Source organism: Urocampus carinirostris, chromosome 10, assembly GCF_059441175.1.
Source record: "Urocampus carinirostris isolate Australia breed hairy pipefish chromosome 10, RoL_Ucar_1.0, whole genome shotgun sequence".
NCBI classification, from domain to species: domain Eukaryota; kingdom Metazoa; phylum Chordata; class Actinopteri; order Syngnathiformes; family Syngnathidae; genus Urocampus; species Urocampus carinirostris.
The window spans coordinates 4,614,915-4,640,509 of NC_142358.1; the positions used below are offsets into that span (position 1 = coordinate 4,614,915).

The following is a 25,595-nucleotide window of genomic DNA, read 5'->3' on the forward strand; positions in this document are numbered from 1 at the left end:
AAGCAACTTTAAAAATGCAGTACATTTGCCAACCCTACTCAAACTCTGTTTAGTCATGTTTGAATACCACCAAACATGACTATGAACCTCATTTTTTTTCAGGATCCGAATCCAGGCCCTGAACAGCTTAGGGGCAGGGCCATTTAGTCACACATTTAAAGTGAAGACCAAGCCCCTACCTCCCCAACCACCACGACTGGAGTGCACCGCCTTCAGCCACCACACCCTCAGGCTTAAATGGGGCGACGTCTCAGCGAAAGCTGCCGCCTCGGACGCCCTCCTATACAAGCTGCAGATGAAGGACAGGAATGACAGGTCTGTACCTGGACAGTGTAATTATTGTGTTTGTGGATAACATGCACATTATTTTACTTAAAATGGAACTCAAAGTTTGGGCAGACATTATAGACCAAGTTTTAGGGTGGTATATTACCGTATTTGTTGACCTCAATCACAAAACAACGGCCGCAACAGAAATTTAACCTGGGTCTCAGCAGTGAGCACACCAAAATCTAACCATTAAATTCCACCAATGATCTAGATGACATATGAAAAGGCAGTCAGATTTTTATCTCAATATAACACTAGTTTTACTCACTCATATTACAGACAAATGTTAGAGAATGGAGAAAACAGAAAGTTGGATTTGGATTGACTTTTACCAGAGATGCAACGCCACCAACTGGTGGTGTTCCTCTGGATTTTTTTCAATGAAAGAATCGTGCCTTGGTTTCAAAAGGGTTAAACACTCCTATATTTATCTACAAAAAATGATACATGAAAAATTCAAATATTGACTGTCTTTACTTTTTTTAACAGTTACAATGTTATATTCATTGTTTGTCTAGCCCAGGGGTCAGCAACCTTTTTGGTGTGGAGTGCCACTTTCAAATTTCCTTGTAAATCGGTGTGCCACACCAACATTAATGACTCGCACAACATTTTTTTAATATCCAATAGAGCTGTAATTTTACAAATGTACAAAACTGATATACATTTTAATTGTATAACTCAGTGTTTTTCAACCCTTTTTGAACCAAGGTACACTTTCATTTTTAAAAAGGTTCCGATGTAGTTCCCTTAGCTTAGCACAAGTTCCCTTAGCTTAGCACCATGGCCCGAGCGACAGCCCGGCTTTTGTTTGCGCTCCTTACACCGTCTCCGCCGCTTCGTATGTGGGTTGGCCACCCATGGAGATCCCTCAACCCTTTATATTTCTTGTGGGATATCAAAGGTGGTATAAAAAGTGCCCAAAAAGTCAAAATTAGGATGCAGACTTTATAAGTTCCTCCTGACTATAGGTATTAATGGCCGCGCATGTGTCCAGAAAAGAAAGCAACATAGACAAGAGAACAGTGATAAATAGAAAATTAGCTGAAGAGCTGTGAGCCACTGCGTCCATGCGCACCGCCATCATCATCAAAGTTTAAACTTTAAGCTTTACACCAACCATATCGAATTGATGCACGAGATATTTAACCATAAAAACGTTCTCAGCGTGCTAGAGATACACTGCAGTGTGTATACACACAAACCAGGAAGTAGAAGCCAGGTTTCTTCTTCGGGGTGGATGCTGGGTGACCTCTCACAGCGCAGCACTGTCCTCTACTCTGATAAAGCTGCACACAATACAAAATCTAATTTGTCCGGATATTTTTCGACATCCTAAAAAAATGTTCGCATGTACCGTTGTTCGTAACTCGAATGTTTGTAAGTAGGGGGAGCGTCTGTAATGGTATTCCTCAGTCTGTACTTGGCAGCTTTCTACTTGGCCTCATTGCCTGATGTGTGTGCAATACATCGAGCACGCAGCATGCGGGGAACCTAAGAATTTATCCAAGGCTTCTGGTTTGGAAACATTCTGACTGGTATGGTGGGTACGATGTTATTAAAACAAGTGCTAATGTACCAGTCACATACTCTGCATAGTCTTGTATATATTATATTTATTGCCATGGGACACAGGCTCTGAAACTGTGCTTGTTTCATAAATTTTATCAAACGTCACACAGTTAAAATACGCTGAAAAATGTGATTGTGTCTGGAGAGCGGGTTTCGCGGTTTTGCTCAAAATATGGTATGGCTCTCTCAAAAAAGAAAAATAAATATTTTGCTAAAATGGCTCTTTGGGTCAAAAAGGTTCCCAACCCCTAGATTATAGGATGGCGTCGGGTGACGAATAATCAGGGATTTTTTTGTATTTGGTCGATCACCCGGAGGGGGGAGCCGGAGCTACGCTGTGGGAGTCCCGGCAGCAACGGCCTGGGTTGTGGAACCCAGAAGGGAGAGGACCCACGCAGAAGGGAAAGGACCCACACAGAGGACTGGAAGAATGCTGCTTGGGAGGGTGGGATGGCAGAGCTATGCCCTTGCACAATAGTATTGCCTTTTACACGCTGGTTAACTACTGTTAAAAGAAAATAACTCTGAAATTGTTTAATTGATGTTGGAAATGTCAGGAAAAAATGTTAAAACGTCATATCGTCACGTCATATTGTCAAATATAAAAAAATTGTGAATATGCTTGATGGCTGTGTTTTGCTGCTGTTGGTGTCGGTGGATTTGTTCAGACCGAGGACAATCGACTTTGGCATGGACGGATCTATTGACACTAACAAAGATGTTATATAATGAAATTGTGAATATGTTTGATTTTCGAGAAGGTTTGTTCAAACCTCACTTTGTGTTTGCTGTTAAAAACGTAATATTGGAATATAATATTGTGAATGTGCTTAATTGCTGTTGAGATTGTCATGATTGTTTTCTGTTTTTAGTGTCAATAAATTTGTTCAAACCAAAATCTGTTTTTTTCCTTTTGCAGATTTATCTCCTTGTATGAGGGAACATGTCACACCCACAAAGTGCAGAGACTAAATGAGGCTACCTCATATGCGTTCCGCATACAGGCCTTTAATGAGGCGGGCTCGGGGCCCTTCTCCGCTGTTTACAACTTTACCACACCGCGTTCTCCCCCAGCCCCCCTAAAAGGTAAACTGCATCTCGATTTTCTTATCTGATTTTGCCGTTTTACTGAATCAAAATACTCATTGTGTGATCCGGTGTAGCTCCAAAAGTAGAGCGTGTGGACGACAGTTCCTGCGACGTGAGCTGGGAGGCGCTGCTGCCTATGAAGGGAGATCCAATCATTTACACGCTGCAATTTATGATGGCCAACTCTGACTTCAAGCAGGTGCACGCTCACATTCGTCCTGTGCAAATTGATTCAATAACGGTGTTCCCCGTGATTTAGGGCCCATTTTAATGTCGAAGTAACACATGGTATTTAATTAGGGAGCGGAAGTCAGACGGGCTTATGTCTTTTTTTGTTAGTAGGATGTGTTTAGTGGTTGTCAATGACATGATTGAAGGTGACAATCATAGGCGGGGCCCGCCCCTTTTGTCTGGTCATGAGGAGAAGCCTCATTTAACGGTGAAACTCTTCCGGTCTCAACCAAGTTTTTTATAGCATTTGCATATTCGGGATCTGTTCATATGTTTTATATTTTTATTTCTTTATTAATTGTTCAGTGCCCGTTGTTTTGGCATTCTGCCCCTCACTACATTCATCTCTTCCTTCCTCCCTCCATCTCATATGTTTCAAGTGGTACTCCTTTTTGTCGAATTTACTCCCTTGCTTTGCAAAGCATCTCTTGTGCCCCCCTCTCATTCCCCTTCCTCAATCTCTCACACCTCACAGTCCATTTCTCTTATTCTTGTCCTCGTTCTTTTTACTGCTCTCGAGCTTTTTCTTCAAGCTTTTTCCTTCTTTGGCTCAATCCATCTCTTTCTTATCAGTGCTCTGTTTCTCTTTTTCCCACTCGATCTATATCGATCTATTATCTATTTTCTCTATTTAGTATCTATATTGATCTAATCTCGCTCAATTGGTATCTCTCAATCTGGTGTCTTGCTTATTCTCGATCTAGTATCCCTCGCCCTCTTGATCAAGCATCTGTCTTGATCGAGTATCTGTCTCGATCTAATGTCTCTCTTGATTTAGCATCGCTCCTCGGTTTAGTATCGGTCTCTCTCAATTTAGTATTTTCTCTCTCGATCTCGTACCGCTCTTTCTTAATCTAGTATCTCTTATTCTTTCTTTCTTGATGTATTAGCTCTCAATCCATTCTCTCTCGATCCAGGGTCTCTCTCTATCTCTCTCTCGCTCTCTCGCTCTCTCTTCTGAACCAGCGTCTTTCTCTCTCTCTTTCTCCCGATCCAGTGTCTCTCTCTCTCTTTCTCTTTCTCTCTCGCTCTCGCTCGCCCCCGACCCAGCGTCTTTCGCTCTCGCTCGCCCCCGACCCAGCGTCTCTCGCTCTCGCTCGCCCCCGACCCAGCGTCTCTCGCTCTCGCTCGCCCCCGACCTAGCGTATTTCGTATTTTATTCTATCTCTATCCTCCTTGATCTAGTATTGCTCTCTCACTATTTAGTGTCTCTCTCTCTCTCTTGCTATTTAGTGTCTCTCTCTTTCTCTCTCTCTTTCTCGCTATTTAGTGTCTCTCACTATTTAGTGTTTCACTCTCTCTCTCTCTATTTAGTCTCTCTTGCTCTCTCTCATTTAGTGCCTCTCTCTCTCCCACTCCCGACCCACCGTCTCTCTCTATGTCTCTCTCTCTCTCTCGACCCAGCGTCCTCTCTCTCTCTCTCTCTCTCTCTCTCTCTCTCTCTCTTGCTCTCCCGACCTAGTGTCTTTTTTTTCTCTCTCTCTCTCCCCCTGTATCCTTCTTGATCTAGTATGGCTCCTTCGCTATTTAGTGTCTCTCTCTCTCTTGCTAGTTAGTGTCTCTGTCTAGTGTCTCTCGCTCTCTCTCTCTCTCTCTCTAGTGTCTCTTGCGCTCTCTCTATTTAGTGTCTCTCTCTTTCTCCCACTATTTAGTGCCTCTCGCGCTCTCTCTCGACCTCACTCTGTCACTTTATCAGCTCTATCTATCTCTATGTATCTATCTACCTCTATCTCTATATCTATCTCTTTATATATATATATATATATATATATATTTATCTCTATCTTGCTCTAGCTATATATCTCTTTCTCTGTATCTATCTATCTTTGCTCTTTTTCAATTTATGCGCTCTCTTTCTCGATCTAGTACCTCTCGATTGAACACGCAAAAAACAAATATTTTATTTAAAATGTATTTTAATGTTCTGGTCGCTATAATAGTTTAATATTAAATTCCTATTTGTTTGTGATAAGGCATACAAGGGCCCCAACACGTGTTTCACGGTGCAGCACCTGCACCCCAACAGCGACTACCGCTTCCGAGTGTGCGCCGTCCGCCAGTGCCAGGACGCTTTGGAGCTAAGCGGCCCATACAGCCCTACTGTAACGCTCGCTGTGCAACGCAGCGCCAGTGCTGAATTACCAGTCTCAGCATCGTCCTCCTCCAAGTCCTCCACTTCCTCCTCTTCTTCAACATCAAGCCGGGCCAGCCGCAGCCTGACGGACGAGCAGTGCGCCTTCCTTCTCCTCATGGTGTTCGCTGTTATTGCCATCCTCATAGCGTTTGTCATCCAGTATTTTGTTATCAAATGAGCACCATCAACAGAGCATCATGGTTATTACAGCTTTATAATTAGTTTTTTTTTTTTTTTTTTTTTTCCCTTTTCCACCCTTTTTTTCTCCCTGCTGAGACGGCCAGTGTTGACAAATAGATTATTTACATTTCTCCCTAAAAATTTGGTTTATTGAGCAAAATCACAGGATGAATTGAACATCTGTGTTGTATTTAGGATGTTTTTTTGAAAGGATCGTACTAATTCCATTAATGCTGTTTTTGGATTTTCCAGTTTTTCTGGAGCTGACACTTGGGTGTAGATCCAATGTCAAATGACCTCACTAAACTTAATACATAACCGGCAAGTTATAGTGTTAACCTGCATTCGTTGTTGTAACAACAATTTGAAATCATCTTTTAAGGTACTGAAATGTCAATTTTGGTCCAGATTTTTTTGACAAAAACAAGACTCATAAAGTCAACCTGCTTAATCATCGACGTGCTAAAAATAATGAACAGAAACCTAATTATTAAGGAAATTAAAGTATTTGAGATTATGCCATTATTAATTCCAGGAAGATTGTCAAGGGGATTTAAACCTATCAGCACTCAAATCAGATTTCTGCTATCAATAGTTATTACATTTTAGAGACCAAACTACTAAAAAAAATATATGAAGTTATGTCAATTATTCTTTAATGACAGATGCAAATTTAATATTAAATTAAAGCTGTCCAAGAAGTGTAGATATCTTTAATATAAAAGTTGCATTCATTTCACGACAAGCAACTTATTTTATTTATAAGGGAAAACTGAATTTTAAAAAGTCATCAAAATAACTAATTGGGGTAAATGTTTTACTGTTTGGAAATAGTTGGGTAAAACCACTGCTGCAAAAGTAAATACATAAATGACGTGACACAAAAACTATTTTCCAAATCACCTCATTGTAATTTTTATTTTACAATAATCTATTGTGAAGTATGTGGATAAAGCCTGAGTTGCAAAAATAAATAAAATACAAAAATATAGAAAATGTTTTATAAACTACTTTAACTTCATCGTACGATAATCCTTTGTGATTTATTTTTTTTTTTTTGGGGGGGGGGCGGGCGAGTCCCAAATACAAAAAAAAATGTATATAAGTAAATAAAGACACAGACAGAATTTGCACTGTCTGTTGTGAAATTTTAATATTACAGAAACAAAACAAGTTAAAAAAAGGGATTCTAAATAGGCTGTTTTTAAAAAAAATATGTATATATATGAAAACAAACTTCAAAACTTGGCTCCTCAATTGGAACCATAAACCATATTTTAAGTTGAACCACCGCAAACTTTAATACAACTACCGATTACTTCAGTGTAGTTTCAGCTCATCCTGATAGTTCCTGCCCAATATCCTCAATTTTTGCGAGTACCCCTCTAACCCTTATTTATATTTTCATTCATGTCCAGTATGAAGTTATTTTTTCATTTAACACGTGTCTGCGGGACCTGCCTCGTGAGTTCGCACTGTGATGGCTTGAGGACCACATGAAGGGACGTTTTAACGGAAACCAGTAGGACCACGATTTAGCACTTTTCTTTGTTCTTGTGTGGGGAATGTCGAAGGAAGCAAAAGAAAAAAATGTGAGCGGAGAAATCCTATTTTTCTACAGCGACGGAGGAAAGCAAAGCGCCTCCGGCTTCAAACTCGAGAGAATAGTCACTAACAAAATCATTTTTAACCCTCCCCGAGGAGAAGAATGATGACAATGTAGCTTTTTTTTACAATCACATAGCAACTGCTTGGCTCTGGAAGTTTAGTCCAGCACACAATTTTCCGCTTTTTTATTAATGTTTTCTTGTTTTTCGGGCAGTACCTTAGGGAAACAAAAACTTAATCTGAAGACATCCAGACCTACAATTAATTCTATTCCAGACATCCCCTTTTTTTAAAGGCAGCGTTGCTGAATATATTTTCTATTTTCGTTAGGAAACAGTACAATGTGTTTTGATTTATTTTGTATTTGATTTTCGGAGGTTACCTTTTATTTGGTGTCAGGAGAGGGGGAAAAATAGTAGTTTGCGCATCATTTTGTTATTGTTTTTACTTTTGGCTTGTCCAGGGTTCATCGTGAAGTATATATAATATCTATTTTTTTATATCATACGTGACAATATAGGTTTAGAATAATGATAAAGATCATGCCGCTACGCGCACCCCATTAGGTTTGTGTGTACTCCCTTGAGGAAATCGTTTGAGACGTTTCTTGTCTTAAGTCTGAAAATTGCAGCTGTATTCTGGAAAAAAAAAAAAAAGAATCCATCGGTACCTTGCAAAAATGTGCTGATTTGGTCCTCTAACGTCCTCGCTCCTTTGATAGCAAGCTAGTTTGGAGGGGACTGAAACGGAAAAAGCGACCAAAAAAGACGCACAAAAGAGAAGGAAATTTATTTTTATGGCAATTTAATCTTTGAAGTTATACCTCATTCACCATACATTCCAAAAAAATTTCTTGTATGACGCGTTATACTTAAATAACGAGACATATCACTTTCCAAATGTTGAGTATGTGGCCGGGGAAAATGGAATGGAATCATAGAATTGTATTTAAAAGTGTATATGTATAGCCATGATATCTACAAAAAAATCCATGCACAATAAAAGATTTATTATTCTTAAATGTGTCTTTTTTTCTTGAATTTATACCTTTGTTTTTTTCTGAAGTACAGTCTACCTTGAACATCTAATATTGTCTTCTCCCTTGCCTGAGGAACTATGTCCGAATGAATGAATGAATGAATGAATGCATAAATGAAACTAATGAAAAAAGACATGGCGGGCAGAGATAATTGAAAAGGAGCTCAACCGTGCTGGGTAGGATGGCAAATACTGGTGAGTTTTGAACCAACATTAAAAATGCGCGCACAGCTTGTATAAACCAAATCATAGAATACAAGCGTTGTTAGTCATCCTTATTAATGACGAATAAGTGCGGATCTAACATGGTCTCCGATACGTGCATCTTCACTTCCTCCCATTGTCATTCAATTAAGGGACAAGCCCCCCTTCCTTTGGAGGGAGGACGAGTATCGCTAGCGAGAGGCGCTGCTCTTCGCACTTGATAGCAAATCATTCGGATCGTCGTTCGTCGAGGTCGTCGCTTCAGTTTTACAGGTAAATTAAGATTTGTCAATGGGAATAGATAGATTTTATTGTGAGGATATCTAAGGTGTGCAAAATATTCCCATTTAGTATTTTTCGTATTGTTTTACATATATAAATATACATATGTATATTTGCAGCACGGCGGGTTAGTGTGTCCGCGGCACAGTTCTGAGGTCAAGCGATCAAACCCTTTTTGCATGTTTTCCGCGTGGGTTTCCTCCTGGGCATTCTGGTTTCCTCCCACATTCCCCAAAACATGCATGTCAGGTTAATTGGCTGGTTCAAATTGTCCCTAGGTGTGAATGAGCGAGCAAGTTGTCTGTCTCTGTGTGCCCTGCGCCTGGCTGGCAACCAGTTCAGGGTGTCCCGTGCCCGAAGATGGCTGGGTTGGGCTCCAGCACCCTCATGACCCTACTGAGGGTAAGCAGTGCTGATAATGGAGATATATATATATATATATATATATATATATATATATATATATATATATATATATATTTTTTTTTTCACTTAGTCTTCTGGTTGAAAAAGATTATAACTGACCGATAACAGATAATGGATAATGAATAAAGAAGATAGAACAATAACCCTTAAAAAATACCTCTTCCCCCCCCCAAAAAAAAAGATAATATTAGAAAACAGTAAGATCCTTGGTTTTTATTGGCATATTTAGAAAAACAACATAATGATTTAAAATATGATTCTTCTGATGTTTCTGATCTTTTACAGCTGGTATTCTTTTGTCGTTTTCACCATTTATTTTGACCACTGCAGATTTTTTTTTATTTTGATTTTTTTTACATTTTGTCTTGCTTTTATGGTTGGACTGAATAAATAATCCCCCCTCTTAAAAAGGCCAATTAAAAAAGAAAATATTTTTAACACAATTTCTCTGTTGTTCTGATCTAAAACATTCTTAATTAAGAATTATTTTAATTGTCCAACAGACCATGTGCAATAACCTGTGCAGCCCTTTGAGACTCTTTGTGATTAAGGGCTATACAAATAAAAATGACTTGATTTGACCATTTTTTCCTTCTTTATTTAACTCTCATACAAGCAAAATTATAAAGATTTGTAGAATGTTCTGTTTATTCTTTCATTTTCTTTTTTTTTCTCCATTCTTTACTACCATAATTCTTATTTAAGATTATTAACCTGTTTTGCACAAGAAATTATTTCAATAAAGTGAAAGAAATAATTGAATAGATTCTTGAGGTTTGCTCTAAGTCAAATTATAGTTCATTGTTATTTTCTAGGAAATGTAATTTATATCTGCCATTGGCCATTATTGACATGGTCAGTGTCTATAAATACATGATCAATTATTCAAAAATTTTGTATTCTCTCGTTTCTTTTTTGTTTTCAATTACGTTGCAACAAACGTAACATCACAAAATGAAAAAAATCACAGGAAAAAAGGAATGACTTGTTGAGGCCATAGGCTTATAAGGGACCTGTCCACAAGAAAACTATGGCTGGTTATTCTATGAATCATTTAAACAAATTATATCCTACATCATCATAGCAATCATATGTTAGTCATTTTAAAAATTAGCAATAACGATATATATTTTAGAGTTTCTAAAAGGTTTTTCTTGTCCCTTCACTCTCCCTACTCTCTAACAACAATACAATTCGTGAAACCTGAGACTAATAGGTCTTTTCTTGTAAAAATTTTGAAATGGGACTTGACATCAACCGAAAGAGTGGGTAACAAGGGCCCAATGAAACCAAGTGAGAGGCCGTGCCCAGTTCCCCACTTCCATCACGTGCTTTTTTGCAGCTCAGATGATATCAGCTTAGTCATTTTGATTGTAGTGTCCCTGGCAGCGGTTGACAAGATTGTGGAACAACATTTCGCCCATGCCATATCTCCTACGGGACATGACTGTTCGCATATAGGGTATTGTATTCACAGCGTTGGCCGAGGCCAAGTTGGATATGTCTGCATCTGTGTCTGGGGAGGCCAGTTCAACATTGGCCTATGTTTTATACTGTATATATCACTTAGGGCCCTTATTTTAGAATTGCATATTAACAACGAGTAACAAAAATAACTATCTTTTTTGTCACCTCTGTCTTATTTTCAACCAGCCGCCAGAAACTACAATGCCCTGGAGCAGACCCCAGGTGGAGCCTCCTCCGGCCGAGGCTGCCGCACCTCCGGGTGACGTCACAACGGGTGACCACCACCAGCACCACTATGAGGGCTCCCTGTTCCCCACCTCCACTTTGGTCCCGGTGACTGCCATTTGTGTGGCCATCCTGGTGGTTGGCGTCTGTGGCAACACCATGACCATTCTCATCATCCAACGCTTCAAAGATATGAAGACCACTACTAACCTCTACCTGTCCAGCATGGCTGTATCAGACCTTCTGATCTTCCTATGCCTTCCCTTCGATTTATACCGACTGTGGAAGTATGTACCGTGGCTGTTTGGCGAGGCAGTGTGCGTGCTCTACCACTACATCTTTGAAGGCTGCACCTCGGCCACTATCTTACACATGGCCGCCCTTAGCGTGGAACGCTACCTGGCCATTAGCTTCCCGTTGCGAAGCAAAGTGTTAGTTACCAAGCGCCGCGTGAATTACGTTATTGTGGCCTTGTGGGCCTTCGCCCTGGCGTCCTCAGCACCTACACTGTTCTTAGTAGGCGTGGAGTACGATAATGAGACAGCCGCCGGCCAGTGCAAGCACACAGACGCAGCCATCCACTCAGGACGGCTGCACGTCATGCTGTGGGTGTCCACCGGGTACTTCCTGTGTCCTATGCTTTGCTTGGTCTTCCTCTACGGTGCAGTCGGGCTAAAGTTGTGGAGGAGCCGTGCTGATGTCAGAGGCCCCGGGGCCCTCGCTAGAGAACGCTCGCATCGGCAGACTGTCAAGATTCTAGGTGAGATGCTACGCCAGTGAGAATACCCTTACTTGAAAAATATTTTCTTCTGTGCCAGTGAAACAGGCTAAAAATAACAATACCGTAAATCCCAGACTAAAGAGAGCATCCCAGACTAAAGAGAGCATCCTTAAATTTAAGGAAGAAACTCTATTTTATTTTTGTACAAGCTGCACCGGATTTGAAGATGCAGGCTTAAACAGCCAGAAAAAGAAACTCTTTTGTGTCCATTTTTTACAATTCAAGCCCAGCACACCTGGTGCAAAGTGAGTCAGAAATTTGGCATCATTGTCTTAGGCTGCAGAATACCAACAACGCCTTACTCACGCACACATGAAGCTGTTTTTAGCTGCGTCGTTTTTCAGTTCTGCTTCAAGTTGTTTACACATTTTCGGATCATGTGACCATTCAAGATGGCGATTTCATAGACAAGCACATATTTATTACTGCACCGAAAGGAAACACAAATGAGGACTGCATCGCGTAAGATGTGAACCATATATTTCTAGACGACGGCGTGGAGAATAGTGCCAAATTGTAACATAGACGCGAACGTCGTCTTTTTGTGTTGTCATTGGTGGTTTCCACGTTGCCACTTATTACTTATTACAGGAAAGTGTAACGTTTTTAACAGAAATCTTCCAATCCTGCTTAATTCAGGTGTGTAATTTAATGTATCAATTATTCCTAAGGATTTGGTAAGAAGTCTAAAAAATGTGGCATCAAACATCCCTAAAAATATCAGTTAAAAATATTCATGTTTTTGGCAGCGAGAAGGGAATTAAATGTAATAACGTATCTGTATGTGGTATCAATTAATGGCTCCTCAAGATTTTGGTATTGTTCTAAAAAAAAATGCCGTGGATCATCTCTTGCAATATTGGCCTTAAAATATAATCTTTTTTTTCTTGGAGAGAAAGGGGAATTTAATGTACAAATGAGCTCAGATTTTATAACAAGACCCTAAATTTTAATTGAGTGTTCCAGTGGTTAGGTCTTCAAATTGAGATTAGGGTTTCAAATCGTTCTTTGTTGGGACTGTTTTTTGTTTCTGCAGCTTTTGGTCCACCAAAGCGATTCATCAACCCTTTGTCTTCGTGTCACCCCGACGACATCTCGATTTTCCAATACGGTTTCCTTATTATTGCCTTGTCATCTTTTGCCACCCAATTATTGATGTGTACGCTGACGGTCCAATTGGAGCGGCCCTGCTTGAGTGATCGTTTATCAGCGCTAATGAAGCATTTTCGTTCCTGTCTCATCAGCCGCTGTTCGTTATGCTCGGGAACAAAAAGTGATCGCGAATTAAATCTTGCGTGAGTCCAAACATCTTAACCATCTTCTGCGTCGATTAAACAGGTTTCATACTGGTGCTTGAAATCCTTGCTTTTAGTGTTCTATTACACATTAAAACACAATTCTGGGTACCCCAACATTTTAACCTGGCAGTGTCTGTGAACCTAAAATATTCTACTTACTGATGCCATCTTCGGGCTAAAATCTTTGCAGCCTCTGTGAAATTGCACCAGGTTGTCCCCCTAAGCATAGACTGGTTCTGAAAATTTATCATGGCTCATTGTGATTTTCCAGGAAATTTGATTTCTAACTGGCATGATGCTTAGTACTTGACTTAGTATATTTTCACCCCGAATAGTTACAAACTGATAACATAATAACATGTTATTTTAGAAATACATATCATACATATTATTCTATATATTTTCCACTAATCTTATTGCAATATGTATTCTGTGTAGCACTATTTAGTTATTCTATATAACACGCTACAGTGGGCATTTGCACGTCACATTGGGTATTTGTATATTGTATTCTCTTTGCTTTATTATTGTATTGTTCTCAGCTCAGGGATGCTGCTGGAAATGTGAATTTCCCTTCGGGATGAATAAAGTATCTATCTATCTATCTATCTATCTATCTATCTATCTATCTATCTATCTATCTATCTATCTATCTATCTATCTATCTATCTATCTATCTATCTATCTATCTATCTATCTATCTATCTATCTATCTGTCTGTCTGTCTGTCTGTCTGTCTGTCTGTCTGTCTGTCTGTCTGTCTGTCTGTCTGTCTGTCTGTCTGTCTGTCTGTCTGTCTGTCTGTCTGTCTGTCTGTCTGTCTGTCTGTCTGTCTGTCTGTCTGTCTGTCTGTCTGTCTGGTAACCAAAAAAGTAGCTCACAGCCTCAAAAAGTTTGGCAACCCCTGGACTAGTAAGACCAAAAACGTGTTTTGTTTTTTTTTTTTTTTTCATGTGTTGTCACCCCGTAGTGGTAGTGGTGCTGGCTTTCATCCTGTGCTGGCTCCCGTACCACATCGGCCGCAACCTTTTCGCCCAAGTGGACGACTACAACACGGCCATCCTTAGCCAAAACTTCAACATGGCCTCCATGGTTCTGTGCTACCTCAGCGCTTCCATCAACCCTGTGGTCTACAATCTCATGTCGCGCAAATATCGTTCTGCTGCCAAGCGTCTCTTTCTTCTGCGATGCCAGCCACGGCCCCCGCCAGATCGCCCACGCCGTGCCGAAAACGCCGGACGGTCTGACGCTGAGCGCTGAAGTATTCGCTTGAATCCGAAACGAAAACCCGGACTCGACCTGGAGCTAGTTCATGACCTGGTCAGTAATTGGATCAAGCCCACTTTGAGTATGGCGCCACCCAATGTTGGCAGGCTACTGAGGTTGTTGATCAAAATTGCGTTTATCGTGTTTTTTGTGGTGCCTTGATATGAGAGTATAATGTATACCCTGTCATTTGTGTTTCAAATTCTGTTCAAATGAAATGAAAAAACATTGTTTCTTTGAAGCCCCGCACCCTGGGAATATGGTGATGACCAAGGTTGTCAGATTTCCTTTTGTTAATGTTTTCTGAACAGTAGCACCTTGAGATAAGAGCTAAACTTCCCCTAAGTTGTTTGTATCTCAAATCTCGTTAAAATGAATAGAAAGTCCTTCTGGCCCCGATTGAATCTGGTGCTACCCAACGTTGGCACATAGCTGAGGATGTCGATCAAAATTGTTTGTATCATGGGCATATTTGGAATATGTTCTGTCCAGTGGTACCTTGAGACAAGAGTTAAAATTCCTCCTCTTTTATTTGTATTCAAATTAGAGGTAAGATCGGGCCAAAAAAAAGCACCCGAGCCCGACACAGGCCCGAGGGGTATTAAACCCGACCCGGACCGAGCCCGACTAATTAACTGGATTTGCTGGCCCGGCCCGAGGGGGCCCAAAATTACATATTTTATTTATAAGGAGGGGTGATTTATGATAACAAATTAAACTCTGCCTTTTGTTACAACATCTAGGCCTAAGTTAAATAAAACTGTATAAACATTTACATCTTTTATATTTCTGTGTCTGCACTGCAGATGTTACATTAAGCGACAATCTGTCATTGACGTTTTTTTTTTTTTGAGGTAGCGAAAACATTTAAGGGCGTCCGTCATTTTGACGACTTGATCATTGGGCCATAATCCACAGCAGCAGTAGTAGTACGTCCTTAAGATTTTAGCGCAGCACTTTCATTAAGCGGGTGTTGACGTGTTGTGCCCTTTTCCGACTCCTATGCAAATCCCCCCCCCCCTGATCGTATTCTATATAAAACGCTTATTAAAACAATAAAGCGAGCTAATTATAATAATTGGGAGATCCTAGTCTATATAACGCGTTTATTTAAACAATAAAGCGTGATTTTATTCTGCAAATTGCGTTTTTTAACGCGGATGAAAATGTCACCAACGTCAATGTACGCTTCCGACAAAAGCGATCGTATTCTATATAATACGCTTTAAAACAAAATAAAGCGAGCTAATTATAATAATTGGGAGATTCTAGTCTATATAACGCGTTTATTTAAACAATAAAGCGCGATCGTATTTTACAAAATGCGTTTGTTAATGCGGATGGAAAAGTCACCAACGTCACTGTACGCTATGATTTCCGCAATCACAACTAATTGTACACAAATAATATTTATTTGATTTACTATATTCCTTGGTCTAGTATCCATACATAGTTTAAGTATATATTTTTAATGAACATATATTTATAATTATTAATTAATTAAAAAAAAAAAAAAAAAAAAGCAGGACCGAACCCGACCCGACCCGACCGTATGACTGACATTTCAGGCCCGACCCGGCCCGAAATTGCCTCGGGTTCGGGTTCGGGTTCGGGCTCGGGCCATAAATCTTAGGTCTAATTCAAATCCTGTTAAAATGATCAGAAGGCCTTTGATTTGTTCAAGGCCATCATCCTTGGCCCATTGATTGGATATGGCAAGCCAAAAATTGGAAAGTTGCCGAGGTTTTCGATTAAAATAGATTTCAACCTGGTCTTATTATTTTATATTTTCAGAACAATAGCGTTTTGACACATTTCTCCCCTATCATTTGTATTTCAAATCCTGTTCAAATGAATGGAAAGGCCTTTTTCTGGTTCTCTTGCACAACATTGGGTTTTATCTTTACTGAGATTGCATATCCAAATGGATTTGATCTCCGGCTTTATTTTTTGATATTTTCTGAGCATGGAACCCTGACCTGAGAGTAAAAGTTCTCCCCTGTCATTTGCATCTCAAATCCCGTTAAAATGAACAGAAAGGCCATTAATTGGTTGAAGCAATGCGGCCAAACATTGGCAGGTTTCATCTTAATATATTGGAGCCTTGAGATAAGAGTTAAAAAATCCTCTCCCTGTTATTTGTGTCTAAAATCCTGTCAACATGAATGGAAAAGCCATGAATTGAAAGGGTATTGGGGATGTTTGTCCCCAACGATGGCATTCTTTACTGAGGCCGTCGATCAAATTGTTTTTTATCGTTTAATCTCTCCAAGTTATGGCATATTTGACATAAGAGTAACATTTCTCTATCATGTTATATATAAAATCCTGTTAAAATGAACGAAAAGGTCAATAGTTGGTTTAAGTACTGCCCCCTTGCCGAGAAACAAAATCACCATTGGTCAATTTGTGTCTCCGTAGGATTTTCCTGCTTGTCATCTCTCATTTCAATTCCTTATCGTGCGGCAGTTATACTAGTTATTTACTGAGGATAAAGAATATATGACTGCAATGTTATTGTCCTTTTGTGGATACCTAATATTTATTTATCTTTATTGCCGTTTGTGTGTTTAATTGTTTGAGTTGTTGTTTTAAATACAGAAATTTTGGTCAGCAGTTGCAAAAAAATGTCATGATGACTGATTAGTATCACCTGTGCCCGCTCGTTTGGCGCGAGCCACTGCTGGCTACCTGATTGGTTCCCCGTCCTGTTTAAGCCCAGTCCTTTCACTCGCCTGTCGTCAGTCCGTCAGCGAACCTCTGTTTCTACAAGGCAAGCACTTTGACTCTGACACCCGTCGGTCCCGTTTCTTGCACCCGTTTTTCCTCCCGTCCACTCCTGATTTCCTTGTTTGTCTCCGGCTACGACCTGTTTTTTGACCCCGACCACGTTTGCTCTCCTGTCCCGGCTATCGATCTGTTTTTACCGTCTTCGGCACCACGATATACCGCTCCGGAAGATCCACTTCCGCATTCGTAACACGATCCGATTCTGTGAGCGGCTTGCTTCCAGCGAGCACCGGATCGCAGGTGCTACCCTTCCTCTTTTTCTCAATAAACTTGTGGTTAACGTTACGCATCTGGGTCCTGATTATGTTCTGGTCGTGACAAAAAATTGTTGTATTTTTGTGTGATATTGCAAGACTAGTGTGAAATGTTTTGGGATTTCACTTCCTGCTACGTTTGTGGCAATTGATAAAATGTGTTCTTGTTTGTGTTTTCCTTTTTTATTTTGACAAATTAATTCAATAAATCTTAAATAAACCTTTAAAAATGGGACAGTCTGATATGAGTGAAAAGATAAAGTATTACAGAAAAAAACAACAAAACCAGAAAGACGTAAAAGCCTACTTCAGTTCACTCCTGCGGATACAGCATTCATTCCTTGCAATGATTTCACGTTAAGACGTGGAATATGGTTTTTCTGTTTCTCTTAATGGCAATGCTCCACCATATGACAACAACTAAATTACCAAAAATTTAAATTTCGAGGTGTTTGTCCGTATGACTGTCCCAGTTACAGTTACTCTATAATGCCCGTATGCTATAAGTCAACACCATTGAAAATGCTGCTCTGTTAGAGCACAGCATCATAAAAATGCTTATATGCTATTGGCTGAAGTACTTCCCTCAATGCTTTTCTTTGTTCATTCTCAAATCTCTTGTGGTTCGTAAAGATTTTGCAAGTTATAGTGACACATTAGGCTTGAAGTGAATCCAAAGAAAAAAGCAAAAGTAACCTGGTAATGAAGCTTGGAGTAGCCCCACTCTGCAGCCACCCACTACTCTACTGAACCTGCTCAACTCATGTGACACCAAAGACGAATCCAATTTTTACTTGATTTGAAATATTATTTAATAATTTGCACATATAATACAGATAGGTAGTACTCAGTATAAACAATTTTATCTTTTTATTACTATTTTGTTATCCTCGCTCAGTAGCCTGCCTGTAACCATGATGATTGGAACTATTATTGAAAATGATAATAAAGCAAGAAAATATATTACAATACTTGCAAGTGGAAGATTTAAAATGTGTTTTATCTTAAATCAGCTATTGCGATTCCCCTTTGCATTTACCCATTAACTCCACTATACCAGCTCAACGCAAGTCACACCCAAGGAATATAAAATCGAATTTTACTTGACATGCATAGATTTATCGCTAATTTTATCCAATCATGGGAAAAGATTAAATAATTGGGGAACTTACTATACACAGTACTGCTGTTACTTTATTGTTTTTATCTTGGGTAACGGTGGTTTGGAATTAATCGATAGATATGACAGGGAGCGCCAAGCCAAACCCACCATAGTTAGGGCATCCATGTATCACACGCAAAGCAATTAGGGCGGCTGAAACAACAGTGATCGACTCTTTAGTCGCTATTGCTGATAGCATAGACGTATCATGTCTTCCCTATTATGCAAACTTATCCCAAAAGTCAGTAGAAAAGGGTCTCAATTATTATGTACAGAGTTATATTCATGTCATCAAGGTGTCCAAAGACATATTGGACATATTGAAAAATATTGCAGGGTGGATGCAAAATGTTGGCGATCTATGAAGAAGTCAGAAGGTCTGTACCAACTACACATAGAATATATATATATATATATTCAGATATGTGAGAGATAATGGTATGTAGAGAATATACAAACGAGTGACCCAGCACATTAAATTTACAAAACCTCCAGAAAGGAACATATGGAAACCACATGACGAGCCTCACAAACCCGATACACAGGATCACAAACTGCACATCCTATCCATCCCATAGTTTACAAGTTTTGGTGTAATTATGAAACGGCACCTTCTCTTGTATTTGTTTTTGTCATATACTGAGGAGGTACGCTAACGAGGGTGCAGTGATATACTCAAAGAAAGTGCCAGTAAAGCGGTCGATAAAACTCTCACTGACAACTAACCGACCCAACAGCAGTATAATAAAAATAAAACACTTACTGTAGAACCAATAACTTTGTTTCGGTTCCCATCAATCCTATGCACCTTGAGTGGATAGTAAGGCCGCTAGCATTCCCTGCATTGTTTGTGATAACATAACTGTCAACCTCCACGGCTCCATGCCCTTACAAACTGTCGTATTTTCCCTCACAAAATACAAAATAATCTTACACCATATTTTTTTTTCCAAACGTGTTTATTTATGTAGTTTAACATGGTATATTGTACATGTGTTTCGTTATATCATATATATTGTTAATTAACATTTTGTTGTGAGATACTGAGTTGCTCGACATGAATGAGGTTTATTATAAAAAAATTAAGTAGCTTGGACGTTCACTGTAGAAGGAAATAAAACATGCTAATATAATTAAGTAGAATTTTCTTATTCAAATTATTAATTCATTTTCTGCAATAAATTATTGTTGGTAATATACTGATTAAAGGGATAACCACAAACCTCTTTTTTCATTTTCTCCTTTTATACTTCCTTTTTTTCTTAACTTCTTTATATAAAATACTAATTCGTAGTATAATGCATCAAAGCAAGTGAGCCGTTTGAGTTGAGCCGAAAAAGCCGGTTCTCTAAAAAGAGACTGACTTCCTTTCACTACACAACTACAACAGAATGATGCATGATGGGAAATCCCCAGGCGGCAGATGCATGCTCACAATAACCGTCAAACTGCTCGCTTCGTTTGCAACGAAAAAAACGATATCGAAATAGAGGCTACCTCGGCGAACACGTTTGACTTGATTGATTTGCTGTTTCGTGATAGTCGGTGTATACCGGATGGTACCCATAATTGACAAATTTGCGTTTTTCCGTACAGATTTTCTTGTATGTCGTACACGTCTTAAAATGCATAATAAACGTACTTTGTACGGCAAAAAACGTACTGGTTGATAGGTATGTGATACAAAAGGTGGCGGGCTGTCGTCTGCCTCGCGTTCTGATTGGCTGAAAAAAGTGCTCTCGTATCTATTAATTACCATAGGTTTTTGTGCCCCATGATATAGCAACCTCACCTTACCAACTCAGAACGGATTCATTTTGTATTCTGGGGGTGTACCGTCCACTCAGAACTGAAAACAAACTCTGGTGTTGTTTTTGGCCATCTGTGCCACCTGAGCCCTGAAGCTGAGTAGGGCATGTAATGTGGCGCCGTGATTGCATTATCCTCGTCTGTATCACAATATTCAAAGTCATGGCCCCTCTAAGTGCATTTGGGCGCCACTTAGCCTGTCAAGCTTGCCCTCTGCTTCTTAAGACAAATTAGCGCCTGTCTGGCATTTTTTTCCCTCGGCCAAAACTTAACTGGGGCAGAAAAAACAATTTTGAAGTAATATATTTTGTAATAAACAGTATGCTCTCAATGATTTTGGTTAATCAGTTTCATAACCACATGTTTAAAGTGAAACTTTGCAAAAAGGAACTATATACAGTGCTTATAACACACTCTGACACTCAATATATTGTACTGACTAAAATTCAATAGCCTGTACAATCACAACAGCCAGTTTTCACAGTCATAATGAAAGCCGTGTGCCTGATTTTAAGCTCACCCATACCTTGCACACATGACCAAGTGATAAACCTGTGAGAAAATTTTAGTTTGATTACAATTTAAATGTGCTCTTGTATGATTTTATCCTCAAAAGTACCTTAACGAAGCCAAATATTATATACAGGTGTTGTTTGTCTTTTGTTACAATTGTATCAGCTTAGGTAGTTAATTTTCCCCTTCAGACACAGAAGATGGTGCCTCACGGTCTTTATTCAAAAAAAGTCCTTCAGAGATGGCGCGTGGCTGTCTCACCTCCCTAAAGTGTGCCTCTCCTCCCTATCCATGCTTCCTTAGAAATACACTGCATCATTTTTTTAAGCTTGCCGTAAATAATAAGCTCCTCTCTCAACCTAAGGGCTAATCTTTGTCTTCCAAGGTCAGTTGGGCAGCTGGCTGGATACTTTCACTTTTGTTTCTCATTTATTAAAACATAGTGACAACTAGCGACCAGCATTATATTGTTTATTCATATGATCTTGTTCAAGCCAATCAGATGTGTTGTTGTTGTATGTTGTTTTATGCATGTGCTTTGAATAAATGGGAAAGTAGTTATCAGATGAGAGTGATTCCTCTCTGATTTGTTCTTCGAAGCAGACCTAAGCGCACCGCAGGTGGGATGCGCCTCTGATGAAAGGGCTACCCAACTCAATCCACGACTGTTTCTTTCTTTACCTGAATGACTTTCTTAATTTTTAATACAATCTCAAATGTTAACCTTGGCAAGACCAAGTAATGCTACTACTACATGAAAAACGTATTACACCTGCTGATACAGCAACTAATGAGCGGTGATACATAATAACTATTGGGCTGACATTTGTTGTGGTAAATACACTTGCATTTGTAGAATAGATTTGCATACATGTAGAAATGTAGAAAGACTTGCTTACAGTTGTGGGAAAAGGTCGGGTAGACATCCTTGAAGATACTCTTGGCAGACATTAAGTTTCCTTGAAGATAGCGTGCAAGGGACGGGACGCTCTGTACTTGATACGTGATACAGGACCGCCTTTTGGGGTGTAATCGAAGCTTAATCGTCGCTACCAGCTTTAAAAACACTGTCATGTTCCCAGCTCTCCGAGATCTTCATTGACGCATCAATAAAGTTGTATCTCCCTCCACGCGGCTGGCTCCTGTCCATTTTCCTTATCCACATATGAGAAGACTTTTCTCTCGATTATCGAACCTCCAATTTCTCCAACATTAAATGGCGCCTCAACGTGGATTGGCACTAATTGAATAAAAAAGAAAAGGGAGGAAGGCTTCTCAGTGGAACTGTCTCAAATGAGCTAGTGAGGTAAGGAAAGTTTTTTTCTCTCCTTATTTCGGTTTGCTTGTCGAGATTCGTGGGAGGACGGGAGCCTGTGACGTCGGAGCTAAATTATGAAAATGCGTGCACGTGGAATTTTCCGTCTATAGTCAGGCCCAAGTTCGGACGGATGAGATATATAGGCTGAGTTGAGATTTTTATGTCCGACGGGATTCTGAGCTCAGAGAGTCCTGTTTGTTTTGGGACATAGGCTGCTTGAAAAAGAAAAAAGGCTAATTTTACCTGGATAAAAGGTGCAGCGGCGTCGGTATTTGTAGATTTATAATTGTCTTGAGATCTGTGTAAAGCTGTGATAAGACGTCATCATTTGCTGAAGTGACAGTTCGAGAGTAGACGATCTATATATGGTTAATACGGGGCATGTTTTATGTGTTTCCCTAGTCAATTGATGATTGGGAGTCGGACATGTAACCTTGCACTTAAGAAAAAGTGTGGTGCATGGAACCTCGCCATTTTCTACAATCTGAAAGGTTATACCGACGTTAGAAAAATGAGCAGTAATCAGATGTTGTATTATTGAGATATATTCGCATAGAAACAAGCGATACAAAGAATGTGTGAGAATTGCTGACATGTTTTCAGTCTGGGAGATGTCTCATTCGGGAATGTTGGTGTGTGTGCCAGCTGGCGATAATTGTGCGTGTGTCTCTCTGTCTGTGGATGTGTGTTCTGTTCGGTTCGGTTTCTCCACCGCCCGCCTGAGTGAGAGTGCGCGGGTGATTTATACTAAACTGTTTAAGGGCTAGGACGACGCTGTGCGGAGGAGAACCTTTGTTTCTTTTTGTCTTTTTTGTTTTGTTTGGCGTTGGGAGGGGAGTTAAGGACGCATGGATGAATGATGGAGTGACTGCTTATTCTACATTTTACGGTCTTGTATGTGCGTTAAAGTGTCTTGCTTTTTTGTGGGTTATTCTCGCCCCCACCGCTTACCCCCACCACTCTCCGTCTTTCCCTGTGTGAGTTGAGCTCAACCGTGTGTATTCCCGCTCCGATCACCCCCACCCCACCCCCGTCTTTCCCCCGTCTTTCGCTCCTTTGCTGTATGGAAAATAAATAAAAGTGGAGGGATTACTTAATTCGTCAAGTGCTCCGTTTGCGTGTGGCCTTTTGATTTGTGAGATCTTGTTCCGATAAACGTGATAAGTATAGTTTGGGTAAATTGAGGAAACAATTCGGCAAGCATTTTCAAAAGACAATGAGGAGCAGATTACTCGATCTTGAGGAAGACCATGAAAAATTTAAGAATTTAATTGCTAAGGTGATGTCTTCATGGTCATTTAACCTAGACTGAACATCCGAGTTTGTAAACATGACCGATTTAACAGGATTCAGAAGTCAGACGCACTGTTGAAAAAGGCTGAAGATGGACAGAAATACAAGCAAAGAACAAACAAAGACGTTCACTCATCCGTTGTCTGCGCCGCTTGTCTACAGCAGGGTCGTGGGGACACTGGAGCACATCCAGGCTGTCCTCAAACAGTGAGCAGGGGGCAATCTGAACTGATTGCAGCCAGTTTCGAGGAGAAAGAGGTAGACAACTGGGCACCAAGGTCAGTGTGGCACTGATAAAGCTCATGGGCGCATTCCTACAGCGGATTATGAGTGGAACGTCACAATGGACTGAGCCAGACGGCCAGGGCCGTCGACGGGGCGGTGATAACGAACAACACGAGTCTGCATTGAATCACGCTAGAATCTTGTTGATTGACGTAGTGTTTACAAATCTGAGGAATATTGATACGTTTGGATTGTGAATTATTTTATTTTTAACACAGAAATACTGCTAAAATTGTATTTTGAATCTGCTTTCCAGGAAAACAGTGATGTGTCTCCAGATGCAGGAGCATCAGGAGGATTATTAAGGAGAATAGGTAACAGGGGAATACCTTTGACTTTATATCAGATACAATTGCACAATTTAAAAATATTATGCAAGGGGGGGGTGTGAAATAGCTGGAGAAATAAGGGTGTAGGTCTCCGTATTTACAGGCCACGGTAGACGGAGAGAATAATAATAGGAAGGAGTAATAGGAATAATAGGAGCAGTGCCATCAAAAGATCTAGGTGCGGGAACAGTAATTAGGTTTTTGATTAGAGAAGTTATTCCGCGATTTGGCATACCGTCAGGAATAAGCTCGGATAACGGTGTGGCATTTGTTCAAAAGGTCGTGAAGGGCATCTTACAAAAACTACACATTAAACAACGGTTCGGTGGGGTTTATCAACAAAGTCAAGGGATGGTGGAAAAGAGTAAATGGAATATTAAAATCAAAGATAAACAAGATCTTTGTGAGTACTAGGCTCAACTGAGGGGATGCGCTACAGTTAGCGCTGATGAGTTATCGCATGCAAACTCATTGGATCACGCATTTAACACCGCATGAAATGCTAACAGGCAGACCAGCGCCGCATCTGGGAGGTCCCTATAAGGGGCCGCCACTTGAGCAACTACAAACTGAACTGAGAGACTGAATGAGACAATTGACGGCTGTCATCTACCGGCTGGTGAAGAGACAAGAGTCCAAGGTCGAACAACCATTTGAAAAGACGTCCCAGGGGATCTCGTCTACATCAAGGTTTCGACGAAAGAGGAACCATCCGAGGCGTGAGGGACCGTACACCGTCGTGAGGGCAACGCCGGCCGCAGTCCAGGTCGAGGGCAGCTCAAAATGGTACCATCTGAACCACTGTACCACGGCTCACGCTGCCACCGTCAACAGACCAAGCAAGATCAACAGGGCAGTAACGTTAAAATTAGGAAAACAAGATGTGGATGACAAAGCTGTGTGTGATAATAAATTGTCTGATATGATTGTTACTAGGAGCAGAGCTCGAGAAATCGCAGCGGCGAATGGAAATTGCGGGTCCGAAAGTGCAACCGGAGATCCAAAAAGCGACGCTGCAGTTGCAGACCACGACGCATCCTAGAGACAGCAGCCCGGTTAAGTGTGACACTACTGTATAACATGCCAAAACGGTTGAGGATTTGGAAAGTACAAGTACATTTTACCTCATGAAGGGCTCAATGGCCCTGAGGTATGGAAGCTCGAAAGTACCAAAATTAAAAATATTACAGGAAAAAAGAAAAATGTGAGATATGACGAAAATGTGTAAAATATAATTCTTGGAATATGGTTTCGTAAGAAACATGCACTCGAAATCTTTTAAAGGGACAGTGTGTATAAATTGACCCCAAGATGTCTTTGCACTGTGGAGTGCAACCGAAATAAAAGTGCTTAACAGGATGAATAGGAGAGTCACAGTGCCCACATAAGCACTATTATCCACTGCCTCTAGGTGATGCTCATGTTATGGAAAACTCCAGTAACTCTAGTTTACAGTCACGTAGTCACACCAGCAGTCCCTGTTTTGGATGTAAATTGCTAAAAATACTTTATAAGAAAGCTAATTAAACGATTTAGGTTCACTATCAAGACATTTCTAATAAAAACTCGCAGGAAAAAACCTTAACCGAGAACGAACGTTTTATCCAGAAGCTGTAGCAAAGAAACTCAAACGTTTTGATTGGGTAAGTGTTAGGAACTATAAACAGGACATGCGCACTTTTACTCCATTGCCCAGCGCCTGTGCTAAAAG

General features: G+C 40.2%; 2 protein-coding genes across 5 annotated transcripts in view; both read left to right on the forward strand.

The window, feature by feature from the left end:
* Positions 1 to 8,165, forward strand: part of fndc3a (fibronectin type III domain containing 3A) — a 116,176-nt gene extending 108,011 nt beyond the window's left edge. For all 3 annotated transcript variants that reach the window (XM_088346456.1, XM_088346455.1, XM_088346457.1), the window contains 4 exons: positions 103 to 315; positions 2,822 to 2,988; positions 3,066 to 3,190; positions 5,196 to 8,165. In XM_088346456.1, the coding sequence (XP_088202582.1) occupies positions 103 to 315; positions 2,822 to 2,988; positions 3,066 to 3,190; positions 5,196 to 5,534 (844 nt within the window). In that variant the 3' untranslated portion in view covers positions 5,535 to 8,165. The remainder of the gene's footprint in view (positions 1 to 102; positions 316 to 2,821; positions 2,989 to 3,065; positions 3,191 to 5,195) is intronic.
* A 339-nt stretch (positions 8,166 to 8,504) lies between these two features.
* On the forward strand, positions 8,505 to 15,677 carry mlnr (motilin receptor). Of its 2 annotated transcripts, XM_088345300.1 has the most exons (3): positions 8,505 to 8,659; positions 10,748 to 11,546; positions 13,836 to 15,677. In XM_088345300.1, the coding sequence occupies exons 2-3, from the start codon at positions 10,763 to 10,765 to the stop codon at positions 14,123 to 14,125; spliced, it is 1,074 nt and encodes a 357-aa protein (XP_088201426.1). In that variant the 5' UTR covers positions 8,505 to 8,659; positions 10,748 to 10,762; the 3' UTR covers positions 14,126 to 15,677. The 2 variants fall into 2 exon arrangements, with proteins under 2 accessions (XP_088201426.1, XP_088201427.1); XM_088345301.1 differs by lacking the exon at positions 8,505 to 8,659 and having other exon boundaries at positions 10,649 to 11,546.
* Positions 15,678 to 25,595: the final 9,918 nt, after the last annotated feature.

What these genes read in the sequence shown, in the direction of transcription:
- mlnr (XM_088345300.1), top strand. Translation starts at nt 10,763, where the DNA reads ATGCCCTGGAGCAGACCCCAGGTGGAGCCTCCTCCGGCCGAGGCTGCC. An exon ending in GCAGACTGTCAAGATTCTAG is followed by an intron (nt 11,547 to 13,835) that starts GTGAGATGCTAC and finishes GTCACCCCGTAG; the next exon opens with TGGTAGTGGTGCTGGCTTTC.